The 21,652-nt window shown below is 42.0% G+C and overlaps 1 protein-coding gene and 2 non-coding genes across 3 annotated transcripts; 1 reads left to right on the top strand and 2 right to left on the bottom strand.

Moving 5' to 3' along the window:
• Nucleotides 1–10,988: 10,988 nt before the first annotated feature.
• LOC116108744 (nicotianamine synthase 3-like) lies at nucleotides 10,989–11,911 on the top strand. The gene has a single exon (XM_031394986.1). It carries the CDS (start codon nucleotides 10,989–10,991, stop codon nucleotides 11,841–11,843), a length of 855 nt encoding a protein of 284 aa, XP_031250846.1. The 3' UTR covers nucleotides 11,844–11,911.
• Nucleotides 11,912–16,269: 4,358 nt separating this feature from the next.
• Nucleotides 16,270–16,339, bottom strand: LOC116110090. The gene has a single exon (XR_004124835.1). It is a non-coding gene; the product is annotated as a small nucleolar RNA Z105 (small nucleolar RNA).
• Nucleotides 16,340–16,440: 101 nt separating this feature from the next.
• LOC116110104 lies at nucleotides 16,441–16,527 on the bottom strand. The gene has a single exon (XR_004124838.1). It is a non-coding gene; the product is annotated as a small nucleolar RNA SNOR75 (small nucleolar RNA).
• Between the last annotated feature and the right edge of the window lie 5,125 nt (nucleotides 16,528–21,652).

Raw genomic sequence — 21,652 nt, 5'->3', positions numbered from 1 at the left:
GTATCAAGAAATCAGTTAGCAAGCATACCGTAATAATTTAACAGAGACACGTGCATAGTATTCGTCTAACATTTTTCTTTCTCGAAAGTTTAATTATCATAAAAGAGTATTTTTAAGATACACAATGGATTCACATGGAAAATGTTCAGCCATGCTCCATGCCCGGAAGACCTTGAATTTTTACTTCAAAACTTCATTTCTTTTCCAGCTTTCTAGTGTGAACATGAAAAGGATCTATTAACTTAATAATTTAACAGAGACACGTGCATGGGTGTGAAAAGAATTAATACAACTATGAAGTGTCCAAGCTAACTGCTTTTCTTGGCTTACCAAACTTGGCTTAAACAAATATTAACAAACTTTAGGTACAGTGTCATAAACTAATGCAATAACTCCTTCTTGGTTATATAAAATATTATGTATTATCAAGAATCTTCAATTATTTTTCTCCTTTTCAAGATCGAATGCCATGGAACATGCCTGATCTATTGACCTTTGTTATGCCTGGAAAAATAGGGCTGACACAGAGCCCTGTCAGCACAAGTGGTCAGAGCTTAGGTAAGTCCAGGTGCAGCCAAGTCGCGCGCTGACGCAATAGGCGTGCTCTTGCCAGTGCAATAGGTGCGCGTCAGGCTAGTGAAAGGCTGGAGATGATCCACGTGTCCAATCCCTGCGAGAATCGAGTAAATCACTCAGGCAGGTGAATAACGGGGCGGAAGGAAGGATTTGGACGGAAATCTGACTCACTTCCTGATTTAGTAATCATTACCTCAATCCATCCCACTATAAATAGAGGGCTCATCTCCCATTTGTGGGATTAGTAAAATTTCTCTCTGTAATAGCATACTTATTTTCTCCTTGTAATCACTTGTAAGTCAGCTCGTGGAACGCGACCTGACCTCAATATATTAATACAATATCAGTAGACATAGGAGTCGCTTGTTTAAGCATCTGAACCACTTTAGACATCGTTCTCTATCATTTATCCATTCTTATACCCCCATTCGCGTGTGTTCTCTGGTCAGCTCAGCATTTCACACGTGCGTTTAGTTGGTGTCAAAATCACGCATCAACAGTTTGGCGCTAGAAGGAGTGGCTTGATTTAGTATTCGTCCTTCATCAGGAGAATCTCTAAATAGTCGGTCCTACAACAGCAAATGGCTCGCGGATTCGAATCTGAGCGAACCAATCATGGTGAGGGAGAAATCCCCCAGGCGCAAGAGGACACTTCTTCTGAAGTGCCCCCAGTCCTGCAAGATCTCATGGGGGATATCCCTTCAAGCTCATGGCCTGACCCAGCCGTCATGAGCTACCTGGAGAGGTTCAACAATACTCTCCAAACGGTCAACCGAAGGTTAGACCGTTTGGATCGGGTTGCACCACCCAAATCAAATGAGGCGATACACTGCCTAAAATGCCTGCAGGTCGCATGACTACGCGGAAAACGACGATAGCCCATGCCACGTGCACTACAGTATGCCAAAGGAAGGGAAATCAGGTGGTGAACAGCGGGCCTAAAGGACCCGAGGGACTAGCGAACACTGACCGCACCCAAGGTAGAATACCCGTGGCGCAAAGACTCAGTGACAGGTCACATCCCGAGCTGTCCAATGCCACATCGCGCGAGCACTCCCACAAAAGTACGAGGCGGGGCTATTCTCATCACCATCAGAATGAAGACCCTAATCGTCGTCGCGCGGGAAGTTCCTACTGTCCACGGGTCAGTTTGTACCACCGCAGAGGTCGGGAAGGTTCCCCGGACCATTCATCGTCATCACACGACTCTAGCCAGTGTATGTCAAGAGCGGTCGGAACTGCCGGCCGAGGCGAGGAGGAATCTGACCTCTAGACTTTCCTCAACCGCAATCACGAGGGTCGAACCCATATGGGGGAAAGCAATCCCCAGATAGCTCTACTGCCTTAGATTGAGGAGCTACAGCCAGCTCTGGATCAGCTAAAAGCTCAACAAAATGAGCAAGGGCAGGTCGCAGAAGCGTCTCCCTTTTCTTCGACTGTGTTAGCCGCCCCTCTCCCATCTACATTCAGAATGCCCGATATGCAGGCGTTGGATGAAAATTCTGATCCGTAGGATCATCTATACGAATTCAACGACTTGATGGAACTTCATCAAGTTTTTTATTTGGCAAAATGTCGATGCTTGGCAGTAACTCTTACATCTCATGCCAAGCGGTGGTTCAGGTCACTCCCAGCGGGATTAATCAGCTCGTGGAATCAGATGAGCTCGACATTCTTGAGGCACTTCCAAGCGAACAGGAAGTTTTCAATGCCTTGAGCTACCTTAGCAACATAAGGTAAGAAATGAATGAATCCCTCCAATCTTACATCGATAGGTTCCACAGAGGGCTCCATAAAGTAGTTCACACTCCCGAAGAGTTTGTTCAGACCCTCATCATAGCGGGAGTTCGTCTACAGACATATCTGTGGAAGGAGCTGCAATCAGAGGACGATGTTTCCCTCACTCGCTTTTACAACCTTATAGAGAAATACCTCCGTATTGAGAGCTCCGTGGCGGCGCTCCACCGCCACAACCCCAGCACTTCTGGCAATGCACCAAGTCAGGGGGAAAATAGAAGAGTTGATCGCAGATGGGCTAATGACGATCAACAAAAAAGAAAAAAACCTCAGTTCAAGCCCAAGAAGTCTTATGCTCCAGTTCCTGGTCGCAATCACGACAAGGCTCAATATACCCCTTTGAATACATCTGTTTTGGCCACTCTTGATTAATCAGAAGAGGCCGGTTTGCTCGGAGAGCCTGAGCCCATGAAAGGTCCCTCCTCATCCAGAAATAGGGCGTTTTGACGTCTACAGAATGTTGGTGGACAACGAAAGCGTTTTGAACATCCTGTTCCAGCCAGCTTTCAAGAGAATCAAATTGGATGAGGCCGACCTGAAGCCCGCCTCGATCCCTCTATATGGTTTTACAGGGGATCATCTGATCCCCAAAGGAACGATCTCACTTCCAGTCACGTTGGGTGACTCTGACGAGCTGACCAAAATAACTGAATCCTTAGTAGTGGATTGCCCATCCGCTTTCAATGGCATTTTAGGGTGACCTCTATTGAGGAACTTCAAAGCAGTCACTTCAATCTACCATCTCAAGATGAAGTTCCCCACCTCGACGGGGATAGGTGAAGTAAGCAGATCTTAGTGCGCATCTCACGACTGCGATGTGAAGGCAATGCAGATGGCGTGCAAGGGGAAAGGCATCTCGCGTGGCATTCCCAAACAAGTAATGACGATTAGTCAGATCGAACCATAGCCTAGTCCAACCGAGGATAATATGGATCCTCGTGTCCAGGAATGCCTTGCCAGTAGGCCAGTTGAGGATCTAATGGAAGTGTCAGTCGACCAGAGCGAGCCGGGTAGAGTGTTGAGGATTGAAAGCAATCTCAACCCCCAGCTCGCTAATGACCTGATCAGCTTCCTCAGAGAAAGTATTGATATGTTCACAAGGATGCATGTCGATATGGTTGGGATCAGCCTGGACGTCATTTGTTATGCCTTGAACATCGATAGTGAAGCCAAACCGGTCCGCCAAAAATCGAGGTAGATAACCTCCTTCAGAATGGGTTCATTAGAGAAGCGCTCTACCCGAGCTGGGTTACCAACCTAGTTCTAGTAAAAAAATCCAATGGCAAGTGGTGGATCTGTGTGGACTTCACTGACCTCAACAAAGCCTGCCCTAAGGATAGTTTTACCCTACCAAGGATTGACCAGCTTATGGATGCCACCTTCAGGCACGAGCTACTGAGTTTTATGGATGCATACTCGAGATAAAATCAAGTGGACTTCACTAACCTCAACAAAGCCTGCCCCAAGGACAGTTTTCCCCTACCAAGGATCGACCAGCTTGTGGATGCCACCTTCAGGCACGAGCTACTGAGTTTTATGGATGCATACTCGAGATAAAATCAAATTCTAATGTATGCGTCAGACGAAGAGCATACCTCCTTTGTAACAGATCGGGGACTGTATTGCTACACAGTTATGCCCTTCAACCTAAAGAATGTTGGTGCAACTTACCAACGGTTGGTTAACCGAATGTTTTCTGAGCAGATCGGGAAGTCTATGGAAGTCTATGTTGATGACATGCTAGTCAAGTCGCATGTGGCTTCAGATCACATAGCACATCTCGCTGAGATGTTCGACATCCTCCAGGAATACAGAATGAAGCTCAATCCTTTCAAATGCTCATTCGGAGTATCCTTAGAAAAATTCCTAGGGTACATGGTTAACCAGCGGGGAATAGAGATCAATCCCAAGAAAATCCAAGCTTTCCTCGATATGAAGAGCCCAGCCAACAAAAAGCAAGTCCAGAGCCTCAATGGGCGAATAGCGACACTAAGTCGTTTCATATCGAGGGCAACAGATCGCAGCTTGTCATTCTTCAAAATTCTCAGGGCCAATAAGAAGTTTGAGTGGACTTCTGAGTGTGAACAGGCATTTCAGAGCATTAAAGAGCACCTCGAAAGACCACCTCTTCTGTCCAAGCCTCTCCCGCGAGAGATCCTCCTCCTGTATCTATCCGTCTCTCAATACGCAGTCAGTGCAGCCTTAGTTCAGGAGGAGAGTTAGGTTCAGTGGCCAATGTATTATGCGAGCAAGCGTCTGTTAGATGCCGAGATACAGTATCCAGAAATAAAGAGATTAGCTTATGCCCTACTGATCGCTTCTCGAAAGTTGCGACCTTACTTCCACACCCATACAATTCATGTAATGACAAGTTACCTGCTCAAGCAGGTCCTCCAAAAACCAGAGGCATCAGGTAAATTGCTCAAATGGGACATGAAACTAAGTCAGTTCGATTTGCAATAAAAACCGAAAGTAACTATCAAAGGGCAGGTTGTTGCTGATTTCATTTTGGAATTCTCATATCATCCGACCAAGGAATCCAAGCAACAAGCCAGCGAAGTCAGCCAGGAAACTATTCAAAATCTATCGACCTGGAGCCTATACGTCAACGGATCATCGAACAAGAAAAAGGTCAGGGCAGGTCTTCTCTTCTTAAGTCTTGAGGGAACTCGTATTCATGGCATCCTCCGATTTAGGTTCAAACCGACCAATAATGAGGCTGAGTATGAAACTCTGCTCGCTGGGTTACGGTTGGCCAGAGAAATGGGATCAACCGCAATCAGCATCCACAACAACTCTGTGCCGGTTGTCAACCAGATTTTAGGGGAATACCAGGCCAAAGAAGAAAATATGATCAGCTATCTAAAGAAAGCTAAGGCCGCACTCAAGCCATTCAAGCACTTCAAGATCACACAGATTCTTAGAGATAGCAATTCTGTGGCAGATGCCTTGCCAAAGATAGTCTCATCACTAGACTCAGATGCACTGGAAAGTATTCCTATTTTGTTCATAGAGGCTCCTAGTGTCAGCTCGACCAAGCAGGCCGTGAATACAGTAGAATCAGTTTCCTGGATGATCTCTATCATTCAGTATCTCCAAGATGGGGTCTTTCCCAATGACAAGGTCGAAGCAAGGACCCTTCGAACAAGAGTTGTTTGTTACATACTAATAGGAGACCAGTTGTATAGGCGAAGGTTTAGCGCCCCCCTTCTCCGATATGTAACTAGCGAGGAAACATACTACATCATGTGAGAGATACATGAAGGGATCTGTGGTAATCACACAGCCGCACGATCTCTCAACAAAGTTGTTCGTCAAGGATATTAATAGCCCCTGATCTAGAAAGACACCTACAACTTTGTGAAAAAGTGTGACAAGTGTCAGCGGTTCGCGAACATACCGCGAGCTCCTTCCCACTAGCTAATAACCATGACCAACCCCTGGCCATTCTCCATGTGGGGAATCGATCTCATTGGTCCCATGCCAATTGGTAAAGGGGGAGTCAAGTATGCGGTGGTCGCGGTAAACTACTTCACCAAGTGGGTCGAAGTAGAGCCATTAGCTGCGATCACCATCAAAAAGCTCAAGGACTTCGTCTTCAAATACATTGTGTGCCACTATGGGATTCCTCATACCCTCATATCTGATAATGGGAAGCAGTTCGATAACGAAGAATTCAAGTAGTTTTACGACGAGTTGGGTATACACAAAAAGTTTGCCTTAGTCGCAAGGCCGCAAGCAAATGGTCAAGTTGAAGCTGTCAACAAAACCATCAAGCACACTCTAAAGGCCAAACTCGACGCAGCCAAGGGAAATTGGTCCGACGACCTTCCTGAAGTCCTATGGGCATATAAGACAACTCTGAGAACTTCTACCTTAGAAACCCTTTTTTCGCTAGCATATGGCTGTGCAGCGATGATCCCTGTGAAGGTAGGAACTGGTTCACTTCGAAGGGACCTATTCAATGAAACCGATAATGAAGCGTTCATGCGCGCAAGTCTAGATCTAGTTGAAGAACATCGCAGCAAGGCTCAGCTAAGAATAGCAACCTATCAGCAACGCGCGAAAAGGTTCTTTGACTCTAAGGTCAGGAGAAGAGACTTCTGGGTCGGCGACCTCGTTTTAAAGGAAGTCTTTCTCGGTACTAGAGAACCAAGTGCGGGAGTTTTGGTACCGAACTGGGAGGGTCCATACCGCATCACCAAAGTGATAAGACCGGGGACTTATCATCTCAAAATGCTGAATGGTTCCGAAGTATTGTAAGCTTGGAATGCTGAGCATCTCCGACCATATTATCAGTAATTCCAAACTCAATTGTCTCCTTGTAAAGATTTTACTTTTCTCAATCTTTGTAAATAGAAAATGTACAATTCTGTTCTTTTGTAATCATTTTCCCATGTATACAATTCTGTAAACTTGTACCAATGTTATTATAAACAGTAAGAATACGAAAATTGTAAGTATTCATGAAAGATTGTAAAAAGCAACGTCTTTATTCATAATAAAAAAGGGAAAGTACATGGGCAAATAAGGAAAAAACTACAGAAGGAGATTACTAATCCTCGTCCCTAGGCTAGTTGTTGACTGCCTGTTCGGGTGTGGGCTCCTCTGGAACGAACTCTGGATGATCCGCTTCCAAGTCGGGTCCTTGAGCCGCTTCCTCAGCCTCGGCCCACGCCATGGAAGCAAGTTCGTTCTGATAGTCGTCAGGGAGGTTGGATAGGTCCATCTCAGGGTTTTTCAGCTAAAGGGCAAAGATGGACTGCATCGTCCATTCTGCAGCCCTACTCTCGATCTTTGCCTCCTATTGCTTTATCTCCGCAATCAGTAAAGTGATGCGACCTCGAGTAAAGTGGAGCTCGGCCTCAAGCGCTGATCGCTGCTTCTCAGTAGTCTCCCACAGATCGCCCATTTCCCTCTCTGCTCGTAAGGCCTACTCGGAGGCTGTTTATAGCGCCTGGTCTTTCTCGCCAACCTCCCTGATAAGTCTGACCACGGTCCTCTATAGCTACTTCACCTCCTCACTGTGCTTCTTTAGCTCGAACTTCTGAAATTCCACCGCGCAAAGTGCAGCATCCCTTTCGGACAGATGATGCCCTGCCTGAATGACAGACAAGTCTCTGTCTGCTCGCGTGGCCTCTAGTTCCTGCTTGGGCTGTGTATTCTTTGCCCTCATTCGACCAGTCCCTCAGCAGCCCCCAGCTAGACCTTCTGCAAGGAAAGGTGCATGGAGAGCAGGGCCTGCATAACGAAGAGAATAAAGTTAGTCCTTTATATTACAAAAACAATTGTCCTCGCTGAGGGCAGCTCGTTTACCTTGCTCAGGTGCTGGAAAGACGTGGTCATCAGGTCCATAGTGCCGGAGGCTACGAACTACTCAAAAGCCTCCGCAAACCTACATTCCAGCAAAGCAAAGACTACAGACTGTAGATAGTCTGGTAGCTGACCTGTTGACTCCAGCACGGGGCAAGTAAAGTTCCCCCTACCGACTCCTTTCCCGACCTCCTCCTGGGGACTGTGGTCGCCTGTTGTCTTGCCTGCGGACCTTCGGGAGTGATGGAGATGCTGGTCATGCCCCCAGGTGGCCCTCCCGAGCAGACAACTTGGAAAGGTTGCAACCTCTAGGGCTGAACTCCTAAACCCTCCGGTTCGGACTCCGACTCCTTAGTCCAAATTTGCCTCTTCTTTTTAGGCCTCTAGGCCATGGTTTTTTGCTTCGGGCAAGTAGTCGAAGGCTGGGAAGCGCCCACAAGTCAGGCCTGATTGGCTGTCGACATCCCTCCGACAGGCAAACCGCTGGGAGCTGCTCCAGCTGGTCCGGTGACACCCCTTCGGGGAAACGAAAATTGTCGTGGTTGCGGTGATTTGGGCGCTTTGGGAGGCATGATCACTGCACGTGAACATCGTTAGTAAACAGTTCCCTGTATGCAAAATCAAAAAGGCTAAAGTCAACAAGCTTACTCGGTATGGTCTCTGGGGTCGCTTCTGAGTTAAAGAAATCGTACTTCCACAAATTTGCGGTTGTCAAGAGCAATCTTGCATCATGACTCTCTTTGGGCAGAAAGCCGAAGGTAGTGATCCTATCCGGATCCTCGAGGAGCTCTAACCTGGTCGTTTTGTTAACTGCGAAGAAACAAAGAGTTCGTTAGCAAAGAACGAAAGAAAGCTCACGAACTCAAAAGAAATGAGAACCTACTTGGATCTTGAAAATGGCAAATGCCATCATGACCAAAGAAAAAGAATTTCGTCTCGTATGCCCTTACATTGCTCAGGTAACTGTGTATTCCCGCTTCAATGGTAGTTCGCCTGGAAAGGTAGTAGGAATCCATGTCCTTACTCTTTTTCAGGATGTACGAGCAACCGAGCTCTAGTGCGGTTAGCTTGCCCAGTTTGTTTTCACGGCACGCGATGTACATGGCCACGGCTATCATGTACGAGTTCGGTGTGAGCTGCAAAGGTACGACCCCGAAATGGTCGAGGAGCGACCTGACAAAGGGGTGGAAAGGGATCAACCCCACACCCTTAAAAATGTCCTCGAAGATCGCAGCCAGCCCTCGTGGCAGATTCTGAGCTGTGTGTGTCCTGTCTCGAAAGACCTTCACGCTGATAGCGTATTGGTCTACCACCCTTTGAAGTTCTTCGTCTGTAAGTATCGACAGGATCTCTCGAGAGGGACCCATAGGAGCATCCTTCACAGGCGAGCTGGTCCTTTCCTCGGCTTTGGTTGTTGGGGGGTCCATTCTACTGCAGTATGCAAAAGCGACATGTAAGGAATCACTCAGTCTTCGTACACAGTTTCGTACGATGATGTGGAGGAAAAAGAAAATACTTCCTTCCTTAAACCCTAGAAAAACCCTAACATAATACTTTTAGAGCCACCATTAATGGCTCAATCCTAAAGAGAATGTTTCATCTCCGATCAACTTTCGACAGACTGTCATTGCACGGCAACTATTGAAAACAAGAAAAAAATAGTAAAGGTGGCAGAAGGATCATCCTTACCTCTTGAAATGAGAAGATTAGTCTTCCTGCTCCAGATATCAAGTGTGCACCAATCTGGTAGACAAAGAATCAAAGCTCACGAGAATCTCTTGCTCTCTCTCTCTGAGAAGATGAATACTATGACATTGCCTGAAGTGAACTTGGGATTTTATAGGGAAGGAAATGACGTTTTGGTTTCCTGAAGTCAAACAACGTTTGGGCGGAAAATACATCTCACCATTGAGACCACGTGTCATAGATCAGCAGAGAAGAGTGACCGTCACGCTTCAAGAAACCAAATCGTCGTTCTCTTCCATTGAAACACTCAAGAGACGACACATTTTCCCTCCTCCATATTAAATGCACTCACATCTGCATTTAATGCTCTAATAGGGAATGTCATTTCAGCATGACTTGCATTTAATGTGCATGGCTGGCACTTATTGCGTACAGGACACGTCTGTCAGAACAAACGATATTTCATTAAACGCATCAGCTATGAAAGTGCAACGGATAACATTTGAAGAGGTCATTACGAACAATACTCTTTGGCTCATATCTCACCGCGAGGCAACGTGACTCTTCGGCTTGGATGTATATTGGTCGCGAGGCCTTACGATCTCTTACGCAAAAAATTTCGCAAAGTGCAATCAGGTCGTAAACCTCGTCAGAATATCAAAGTCCATCGTGGCACTGGATATGGTCTAATACAGGTCGCTGACCCTTAAAGTAAAAGCCATTTCAGGTCGCCTGCATGAAAAAGTTTCTTCGACCTCTTTGCATCCAGGTCGGGTCAACCAGTGTTCAAACGCATCAAATTAAGGCATAATATGTAGTTTCCAAGGTTCGATTCTCAAACCTTAAAAACTAGGGGACTTCTATTATGCCTGGAAAAGCAGGGCTAACGCAGAGCCCTATCAGCACAAGTGGTCAGAGCTTAGGTAAGTCCAGGTGTGGTTCAAGTGCAGCCATGTCGCGCGCTGACGCAAGAGGCATGCTCCTGCCAGTGCAGTAGGTGCACGTCAGGCTGGTGAAAGGCTGGAGGTGATCCACGTGTCCAATCCCTGTGAGAATTGAGTAAATCACTCGGGCAGGTGAATAACGGGGCGCAAGGAAGGATTTGGACAGAAATCTAACCCACTTCCTGATTTAGTAATCATTACCTCAATCCATCCCACTATAAATAGAGGGCTCCTCTCCCGTTTGTGGGATTAGTAAAATTTCTCTCTGTAATAGCATACTTATTTTCTTCTTGTAAGTCAACTCGTGAAACGCGACCTGACCTCAATATATTAATACAATATCAGTGGACGTAGGAGTCGCTTGTTTAAGCATCCAAACCACTTTAAACATCGTTCTCCATCATTTATTCATTCTCATACCCCCATTCACGTGTATTCTCTAGGTCAGCTCAGCATTTCACACGTACGTTTAGTTGGTGTCAAAATCACACATCAACAACCTTAAACATTTTCAGGATATTTAACATCATCGTCATGCGTTAACCAGAGTTAAAATATCAGGAACTTTCAGGATTTTAGCCTATATAAATAGTTGTATAAGGCCAGGGCTTTCCAAAAGACCAACACAAAACTCAAGTAATAAACTCACTGTCCAACCTCAGATACAGCACAATGGCTTCCCTCCAAAACCGCAACTCTGAAAGCCAAATTCCGGCTGAGCTCCTTACAGCCCGCATTATGCAAATCCATGCCAGCATTTCGAAACTTGAGTCTCTGAAGCCTTCAAAGCAAGTCAATAGCCTCTTCACTCAACTTGTGAAACTATGTACCCTCAATTCATCCATAGACGTTAAAGCCTTGTCCCCAGAAGTTCAAAAAATGCGCCAAAGTCTCACACTTCTATGTGGCCGAGCTGAAGGTTTATTGGAGCTAGAGTTTGCATCATTCATAACCAAAATCCCCCAACCTCTAAACAATCTCAATCTCTTTCCTTATTATGGAAATTATGTGAAGCTAGCACACCTAGAATGCACAATCCTCTCTCAGAATGGAGTGGTGCAACCAAAGAAGGTAGCCTTTGTGGCTTCGGGTCCAATGCCTCTAACATCTCTTATAATGGCTTCACATCACATGAAATCCACACACTTTGATAACTTTGATATGGATGAGGCGGCCAATCATGTGGCTCGGAAAATTGTGTCTTCTGATGCCGAGTTTGAAAAGAGGATGAAATTTCATACTTGTGACATAATGGAAGTGAAGGAGAAGCTAGGAGAATATGATTGCATATTCTTGGCAGCTCTTGTTGGAATGAGTAAAGAAGAGAAAGTGAAGATTCTTGGACATATTAGGAAGTACATGAAGGATGGAGGAGTTTTGCTAGTGAGAAGTGCAAATGGAGCAAGAGCATTTTTGTACCCAGTTGTTGAGGAGAATGAATTGATGGAGTTTGAAGTTCTCTCCATATTCCATCCAACAAATGATGTGATCAACTCAGTCGTTCTCGTTCGCAAGCCAATCTTTTAAACAAGAGAAGGATAATTTGCTTTCTTTAATAAGATTGCCAGCTACAATATTGGCTTCGTGTGTTTTTATTTTCCTCCTATTAAAATAAAGTGTTATCTGGTTTGTTTTGCTCTAGTTGTAATGTAAATGTGCTTCCATGTAAGATATTTTCTGTAACCCTTCTTCTTTAATTCCGAGTGTTTGTAATATGATATGATGCCACTTAAATATTGCATGGTAATGAAGCACATAAACCATTGAAGCTTCTAACATTAATATTTAAGAGGCGCCGATTTATGAACTGTAATTTTGGGGAGGTGTGAATTTGTATTAAAAACTAAGAGAAATCAAGAAAGAGGAATTCGATGAAAATTGCTTCTGGTATTGATTGAGAGTAACTAATTACAGAGCGGGAACAATTCTCCGTTTTATACACCTTTCTTTTAACAGCTAACTGTAACAAACTATTTAACAGTTTTTTTCTTATAAACAAAACGACATCATTTCTTATAAGCAAAACGACATCATTTTGTCTAATTATAGTCTGCTCCTATTACTTGACACTTTTACATTTTTATTTCTTTTTGAGTTGTCAACAGGCGGGAACTTCCAAGAAAATAAACAAGTACGAATATTGCAGCAAATATTATTTTAGCATTAAAGATTTGGACACTTTTAAAAGACTTTGTTTTTACTTTTCACTGCTTCCCAGTCACATTTCTGGAAAAGTAATACTGATAAAAGGGCAGGACTCTTGTCTTGACTAGACATGGCAAAACCGGGGATCGGGCGGGTGCGGGTTGGGTCTAAATGGGTGTGGGTCTTATGGGTACGAGCCCAAAACAGGTCAATTTAAACGAGTCCAATATTTTGAACCCGTACCCTACGTTATGCGGGTACGGGTGGACCTGCGGGTGCCTATACTGTTCACTCTAGTTTTAGATTTTTATAGTTACACCCCCAAATCTTCCTAAAATCTTGATTCTTGAGCAAAATTTGTCTTTCTCAAGTCCAAACAAAAATACTCTTACACCCAATATAGTTTTAGTTAAGAAAAAACATATTCAAATTTCTATAATCATTCAAATTATCATCAGAACGAATAAGGAGAATCGGATTAAACCAAATAAAAATCTCTAATCCCCAATTTTAGATGTAAATTGAATTATTTAACATGAAAGAAAATAACTGAAATTTTAAATAATTAATTTTGATGAACTCGGCTAACACAAGATTTAGATAAATCAATATGATCTCTTTTCTTTTTCCCCACAATTTAGAATCATTTTCCCTAGTTTTCTAAGCTGCCAATCACGAATCAAAACCATACACACAAACAAGCCCAATTTAAAAAAAAAAAGAAAAACAAAAAGTCCCTTACATTATTTTCTCCCTTAAGTTTTCTCACCAACCAAACAAAAACCCATAACCTAACAAGGATTGTGTGTGTGCACCACACGATATAAATAGTAGTTGGGTAGTCCATGGCAATCAAAGGGGAAAAACAACAATATTTAATTGTGAAGTAGGTCAAATTAACATTCCCACTGAAGGTTTCTCTAAACTACAATATCATACCCTTGGTTTGAAAAACCATCAAAGTTATTAGTCTCCAATCCATTCATTCAAACTGGGGTTCAACAGAGTTTGAACATCAAAATGTGAATTTACTCTTATATATCATTATTAAAATAACAAATACAACTTCAAAATAGCCTTTAATCTCCCATTCATCTTGAATCACCAAAATTAATGTAATATCCTCTAATTTAAATTAATTGTTTAACTTGTATTGGACTGAAACTCACAATATGTATTTCTGTATTGAAGGTAAATGTTATTTCACTCAAGAGTTATTTTCAACATTATATTACTGAAGTTACCTAAATAATATAAAATTATTTGTGTTACTGTTTTGTTCATAAATTAAATGTTTTTTTAATGGTTTTTGGCTCATTAATTGTCCATATTTATGTACAGTTACTGTTAGCTTAATTACTGTTACCGTTACTGTCATGTTCAACTGAATTATTTTTATGAATGAGTAATACTACACCTGTTAGTGTATGCCCTAGGAACCAATCGTGTCATCGGTTTCGAGACATTATGTTTTGTATATATATGTGAATGTATATAGTTTGTATTTACATTTTATCTTATCAATAAAAGAAAGTGTTCTTATTTCACATGTGGTTTATTGCTTCATTTATATATATGTATTACATGCGAAATGTCTGGATGATACAAATCTTTAGAAGATCAAAATCATCAAAGTATTCCCTACATAGGTAATATTACTTGGGCAATAATATTACATAGTAGGCACGTTGAATGCCTCCGTAGAATATCATGTGATGGTATTGGTGTGGGTGATTATAAAAGTTATATCACTAGGGCATTAGCATGGATACGCGGTTAGTGAACTGTTTATCGAATATGGCCATTTATGATGAATCACATGGACATTTAAAATGTAGTCAATGATTTATCATAAGATCGTACTAGGGTATTTTTAATCCTTAGACCTGAGATATCACGGTTGGATTCTGCATAAACGCATATGGTTCATATGGTGTATAAACATGAGGCTAATCATGCCATGTGTTAATAAGCCGATTTGGCCATGTGTTGTTTATGTGTGAGGACAAGTGATAGTCAAGATGGGATCCGTTGACTTGGTATAGATTGATATCAAGTTCCTAGACAAATGTCAAGATACATTGGAAAAGGGAAATCTCCGGCCGGGGTATATAAAATGTTACATGAAAGGTTGTTTCATGGTGACACGTTCCATATGTATTGTATTAAAATTAAGATAAGGATTTTGACATACCATGAATCCATTCTTAATTGGGATTAGACAACGGAAGGATTTGATTATACAACATGTATGATTGTAAAAGGTTCGTTGGAGTATATCTTCATTGTGACTTAGGGGTTATGGAGCATTGCTAGATGCCTACCATAATCAGTGGGAGTTTTGTTCATAAAGAGTTATGACAAAACATATCGAAATAGTCTGTGATATTGGGCCCACGGCTAGGCCACAGTGAACCTAAGAGGTCACACATAAAAACTAAGGAGAATGAAGAAATAGCCAAAGAGAGTTGATTATCCAAGGTTGGCTAGCACCTACCAAAGGTAATAAAGTTATTTATATTAATCATTTTCTTTATATTAAATTGGATTTTACAAGGGGTTGTAATTGTAAACAATTTAAGGGTTAAATTGTTATGTAAACAATTTAAGAGTTAAATTGTTAATTGTGATTAAATGTTAATCCAATGTTATAATTTAAAGAAGTTTAACAACTTCATAACAATTATGGAATTGTTTAAGGAAGTCCAAAACAATTATTGAATTGTTTACAAGGATTCCTATATAAAGAAAATGATATATGAATTTTTGTGTAGAGAAAAATCTCTAAGAACCCTAAATTTTCCTCTTGGTCAAATCTCTTCTTCCCTTGGTGTGGATACTCTTTTGCTTAGTTTCTCTTGAAATTAAGAGTCTCCAAGGTTGCTAAGGACTTAAGGTAACATGTTCTACCTTACTTATTTCAATTTGATTGAAATTTTTTTTTAAACTATGACTATACTTGTTATAGCATGATATGCTTGATTCTTCATGAATCCATCTTTCAACACCAACAACCTTTTATCACAAACTTTCTCTTACAATTCTGATGTGATAGCTCGCAATTAATTAGTGGGACCCATGTGAGACTCATTGTGAACTGACCAATTGTGAACTGTCACGCCAAGGTTATGAGAGAAAGTTTGTGAGAGAGTGTTATTAGTATAGTATTATTCTTTATGAATTGACCGATTGATCGGTCCGCTGTTCTAGCCAAGTCACCAGGAATATAGGTGGTAATAGGAGTGAAATTCAAGTCGAGCAACTTGCGAGCAACTCAGGGTTAGCTCGAAAATAGCTCAAGCTCGATCAGCTCAACTACAGTGTCGAGCCAAGTTTGAACACGTTACTACTCGGCTCGACAAGCTCGCGAGCTTAAGAGAGCTCAATGGTATATGTGATGCTTTTGACAGTAATAGGGGGCAACATGTAATTTTTTAGTTTTAAAATTGAAAATCCACCCATATTCAAAAGATATATAAAAATCAATTTGGGAATTTTGAAAATTGAAAAAAAAACCCTAAAACTAAAACCTCCCTGTCTATCTACTCTGCCAATTTGCCAGTATTCATTATCGATTGTATTATTAATTAGTTGGAAGATGCAGATTTGCTTATTATATCAATCATCTCAAAATTTTCTTTCAATAAAAGTTCTGTTCAATCACAATTTAGTTTATTTAAGTGTAATCTTCAGATACACCATTCACCATCAACCAGCACGATAGTTCACAATGTTAATACAACAAGGTTAAATTTTAGATTAAGCAAAACTAATTTTTTGGCTAGAAGTGTAACAATTTAGCAGGCATTCTGAATGAGTAGGAGGTAATTGTTTCAGCATATAAAAATAAGACAGTAAACAAATCATCATCATGCCCAAATAAATTGTGAACACCCAAATTAATAGATTTATTTATGTTTCGTAAAAAATAAAAATTAAAAAAACTTTTAAGAGGGAAAATAATGATGAGGGCATGAAGTTCTCTCAGACAAATGCCTCGATTTGTCGTCACGATTTAGAGAATGGAAAAAATCGGACTCGTCATCATTTTTGTTCATCACCGAGAAACCTTCCTCCTTCATCATTATATCATTATGTTGTCATCATCATTGATGAGCCAGAAAAAAAAAAAAATAAGGAAAATAAAAAATTAAGACTCTGCCAAAAGAAACCCATTAGGTACCTCATACCTGAAAGGTATTTGTAGGTGAGAGATGAACCAGTGCCGCTACTGATAAGGTTGTAAAGGCCGCTGAGCTTAGTTTTAGGTTTAGGGTTTTTGATCTTTATATTACCCACAATATGTCTTTAATTTACGACTATACCATCTAATATTCCCAAGTTTCAGTGGGCCTAGGCCTTTCTTTATATTACCTACAATATGGTTTCTAAAAAACAAAAGATTAATAAAAAATTTATAATTGGAAAAATTATGTAGAAGATGGATGAATATAACAACAATCTAAAGAGATTAGAGATTAAATTAACAATTATCAGCATAAATATTTTCTAAATTGATAAATACTATTTTTCAGAAATAATTATAAAAACAATTTTACAAGAGTTTAATTTCAGAAATAATTATAACATTTGCACAACTTCATGTATAGATATTATACACATGGCTTATTAGACAAAAGTGATGACCATTGACCATTAAGCTTGAAAGCTCGATTAACCGAGTTTGAATATCCCTTTAAGGTATCGAGTTCAAAATCGATACTGTAGCATTCAAGTTGAGCTCGAGTAGTCAGATACTCGACTCGATTTCATCCTTAGATGATGCCATGTGACATTATTTGTGTGTTTAATTGTTATAATGAAATATTCTCTAAATGAATTTGCAAAAGATTATTTAATTTTTAAATACTCATGAAATATTAATTTATTTGCAATGTATAATTAATTTGTATCTAATGTTCTTATAATAAAGATTCTAAAATATTTACTGATTATTCTAAATTATTTGTACTAATGTGTGGTATGTGTGGATTTATTTGTTGAGTGTCGTCTCTAACATTTTTGCAGAGTGAGTTTTTTGTTATGAGATTTTTGGATTTGGAGTATATCAATGGAGCTTCTTTTGGAGAATTCTTGGATTGATTACTTGGAATATGAGAATTTGCCAGGTTAATAGTAGTTTTTTTTTTGAAGAACTTTTTATTCAAGTACTAATCTCTGGGTAATTAGATATATTTTATTTCAGTTTGTTCTACTGTCGAATTTCTGGGGTTGTTGCATTTAATTTTCCAACAAACGACTCAAAAAAAGAGATTGAAAATTAACAAATTAATAAAATAAATAAATAAATTATTTAAGCCATCTTTAATACAACAGAGTTTTTACTTTTAGAAACAATTTCTTGAATAATATTATATGTATAAACTTTTTCATACAAAATGATGTAATACAAAAAGAATAAATGCATTTGTACAATAAATCAACTCAAATTTATATATGGAATGCTTCCCTACTTTCGTCCTATTTTACACTATTGATGCGTGATTTTGACACCAACTAAACGCACGTGTGAAATGCTAAGCTGATCCAGAGAACACACGCGAATGGGGGTATGAGAATGGATAAAAGATGGAGAACGATGTCTAAAGTGGTTCGAATGCTTGAACAAGCGACTCCTACGTCCACTGATGTTGTATTAATATATTGAGGTCAAGCACGTTCAGCGAGCTAACTTACAAGTGATTACAAAGAGAAAATAAGTATACTATTACAGAGAGAAATTAGCTAATCCCACAAACGGGAGAGGAGCCCTCTATTTATAGTGGGATGGATTAAGGTAATGATTACTAAATCAGGAAGTGGGTCAGATTTCCATCCAAATCCTTCCTTGCGCCCCGTTATTCACCTGCCTGAGTGATTTACTCGATTCTCGCAGGGATTGGACACGTGGATTACCTCCAGCCTGACGCACACCTACTACACTGGCAGGAGCATGCCTCTTGCGTCAGCGCGTGACATGGATGCACCTGAATGGCACCCGGACTTACCTAAGCTCTAACCACTTGCGCTGACAGGGCTCTGCGTCAGCCCTACTTTTCCAAGCATAACAGAAGTCCCCTAGTTTTTAAGGTTTGAGAATCGAACCTTGGAAACTACATGTCATGCCTTGATTTGATGCGTTTGAACACTGGTTGATCTAACCTGGATGCCAAGAGGTCGAAGAAACATTTTCATGCAGGCGACCTAAAATGGCCTTTACTTTAAGGGTCAGCGACCTATATTAGACCATATCCACTATCCAGTGCCACGACGATTGCTTCGATCTTTGCCCGAGGTTTACGACCTAATTGCACTGCGAAATTTTTTGCGAAAGGCAACAGATCGCTTCGTGACCGATATACGTCCAAGTCGATGAGTCACGTCGCTTCGCAGTTGACACGAGACAAGATCAAGGGGTCGCATCACTTCACAATGAGATATAAGTCAAAGAGTGTTGTACGTAACGACCTCTTCAGATGTTATCCGTTGCACTTTCATAGCTAATGCATTTAATGAAATATCTTTTGCTCTGACAGACGTGTCCTTTGTGCAATAAGTGTGAGCCATGCGCATTAAATGCGAGCCATGCTAAAATGACATTCCCTATTAGAGCATTAAATGAGGATGTGAGCACATTTAATGTGGAAGAGGGAAAACGTGCCATCGCTTGAGTGTTTCAACGGAAGAGAACGATGATTTGGTTTCTCAAAGCGTGTCGGTCACTCTTCTCCGCTAATCTATGAAACGTGGTCTCGATCAATGGTGAGATGCGTTTTCCGCCCAAACATCGTTTGACTTCGAGAAACCAAAGCGTCATTTCCTTCCCTATAAAATCCCAAGTTCACTCAGGCAATGTCACAGTATTCATCTTCTCAGAGAGAGAGCAAGAGATTTCTGTGAGTTTTGATTCTTTGTCTATCAGATTGGTGCACGCTTGATATCTGGAGCAGGAGGACTAATCTTCTCATTTCAAGAGGTAAGGATGATCCTTCTGCCACCTTTACTATTTTTTCTTGTTTTCAATAGTTGCCATGCGATGACAATCTATCGGAAGTTGATCGGAGATGAAATATTGTCTTTGGGGTTAAGCCATTGATGGTGGCTCTAAAAGTATTCTGTTAGGGTTTTTCTAGGGTTTAAGGGAGGAAGTATTTTCTTTTTCCTCCACGTCATCATACGAAACTGTGTACGAAGACTGAGTGATTCCCTGCATGTTGTTTTTCTTTTCAGACCGCAAAAGAATAGACTCCCCAACGACCAGGACTGGGGAGGGTCCCCCTCAAGAGATAATGTCGATAATTACTGCCGATGAGATCCAGAAGGTGGTAAACCAATACGCTTTTGACGTAGAGGTCTTCCGAGATAAGGTACACACAGCTCGGAGTCCGCCACGAGGGATGGTTGTGATCTCTGAGAACATATTCAATAATGGGGGGCTGATCCCCTTCCACCCTTTTGTTAGGTCAATCCTCGATCATTTCGAGATCGTACCATTGCAGCTCATGCCAAATGCGTACATGATAGTTGTGGCTATGTACATTGCGTGCGGTGAGAACGGACTGGGCGAGCTAACCGCGCTAGAGCTTGGTTGCTCGTACATTCTTAAAAAGAGTAAGGACAAGGATTCTTACTATCTTTCCAAGCGACCTACCATTGAAGCGGGAATACACAGTTACCTGAGCAACGTAAGGGGCATACGAGACGAAATTCTTTTTCTTTTGCCATGATGGCATTTGCCATTTTCAGGAGCCAAGTAGGTCCTCATTTCTTTTGAGTTTGCGAACTTTCTTTCGTTCTTTGCTAACGAACTCTTTGTTTCTTCGCAGTTAACAAAACGACCAGGTTAGAGCTCCTCGAGGATCCGGACAGGATCGCTACCTTTGGCATTCTACCCGAAGAGAGTCACGATGCAAGATTGCTCGTGACAACAGAAAACTTGGTGAAGTACAGTTTCTTCAACTCAGAAGCGACCCTAGAGACCACACCAAGTAAGCTTGTTGACCTTAGCCTTTTTTATTTCGCATGCAGCGAACTGTTTACTAATGATGTTCACGTGCAGCGACCATGCCTCCCAAGGCGCCCAAATCACCGTAACCACAGCAATTTTCCTTTCCCCGAAAAGGTGCCACAAGACCCGCTGGAGTGGCTCCCAACGGTCCCCCCGTCGGAGGGACCTCAGTAGCTGATTTGGCCCGACCTACAGGCACTCCCCAGCCTTCGACTGCTCGCCCAAAGTAGAAAACCACAACCCAAAGCCCTAAGAAAATGAGGCAAATTCAGATCGAGGAATCGAAGTCCGAATAGGAGGGTTTGGGCGTTCAGCCTAAGAGGTTACAGCTTTACCAAGCTGTCCGCTCGGGGAGGCCATCTAGGGGTGCGACCGGCAACTCCATTGCTCCCGAGGGTCTGCAGGCAAGATAACAGGCCATTGCAATCCCCAGGAAGAGGTCGGGAAAGGAGCCAGTAGATGGAACTATACCTGCTGTAGGCACAGACACCCCCGTGCTAAAGTCAACGAGTCAGCTACCAGACCATCTATAGCCGGTAGTCTTTGTTTTGCTAGAATACGGGCTTGCAGAGGCTTTTGAGCAGTTCGTGGCCTCCGGCACCATGGACCTGATGACCACATCCTTCCAACACCTAAGCAAGGTAAACGAGCTGCCCTCGGTGAGGACAATTGTTTTTGTAATATAAAGGACTAACTTTATTCTCTTCGTTATGTAGGCACTGCTCTCCATGCACCTTTCCCCGCAGAAGGTCCAACTGGGGCCTGTTGAGAGACTGGTCGAGATGAAGGCAGAGAATGCATAGCTTAAGCGGGAACTAGAGGCCGCGCCAGCAGACAGAGACTCGTCCATCATTCAGGCGGAGTAGCATCTGTCCGAAAGGGATGTCACACTTCGCGCGATGGACTTTCAGAAGTCCGAGCTAGAGAAGCGCAGCGAGGAGGTGAAAGAGCTCTAGAGGACCATGGCCAGACTTACCAGAGAGGCTGGCAAGAAAGACCAGGCACTGCAAACGCTCCGAGCGGGCCTTACAAGTAGAGAGGGAAATTGGCAATCTGTGGGAGACTACTGAGAAGTAGCGATCAGCGCTTGAGGCTGAGCTCCACTTTACTCGAGGTCGCGTCACTTCGCTGACTACAGAAATGCAGTAACATGAGGCAAAGATCGAGAGTAGGGCTGCAGAAT

Source organism: Pistacia vera, unplaced genomic scaffold, assembly GCF_008641045.1.
Source record: "Pistacia vera cultivar Batoury unplaced genomic scaffold, PisVer_v2 Contig118, whole genome shotgun sequence".
NCBI classification, from domain to species: domain Eukaryota; kingdom Viridiplantae; phylum Streptophyta; class Magnoliopsida; order Sapindales; family Anacardiaceae; genus Pistacia; species Pistacia vera.
This window is presented reverse-complemented; position numbering and strand designations above follow the sequence as displayed.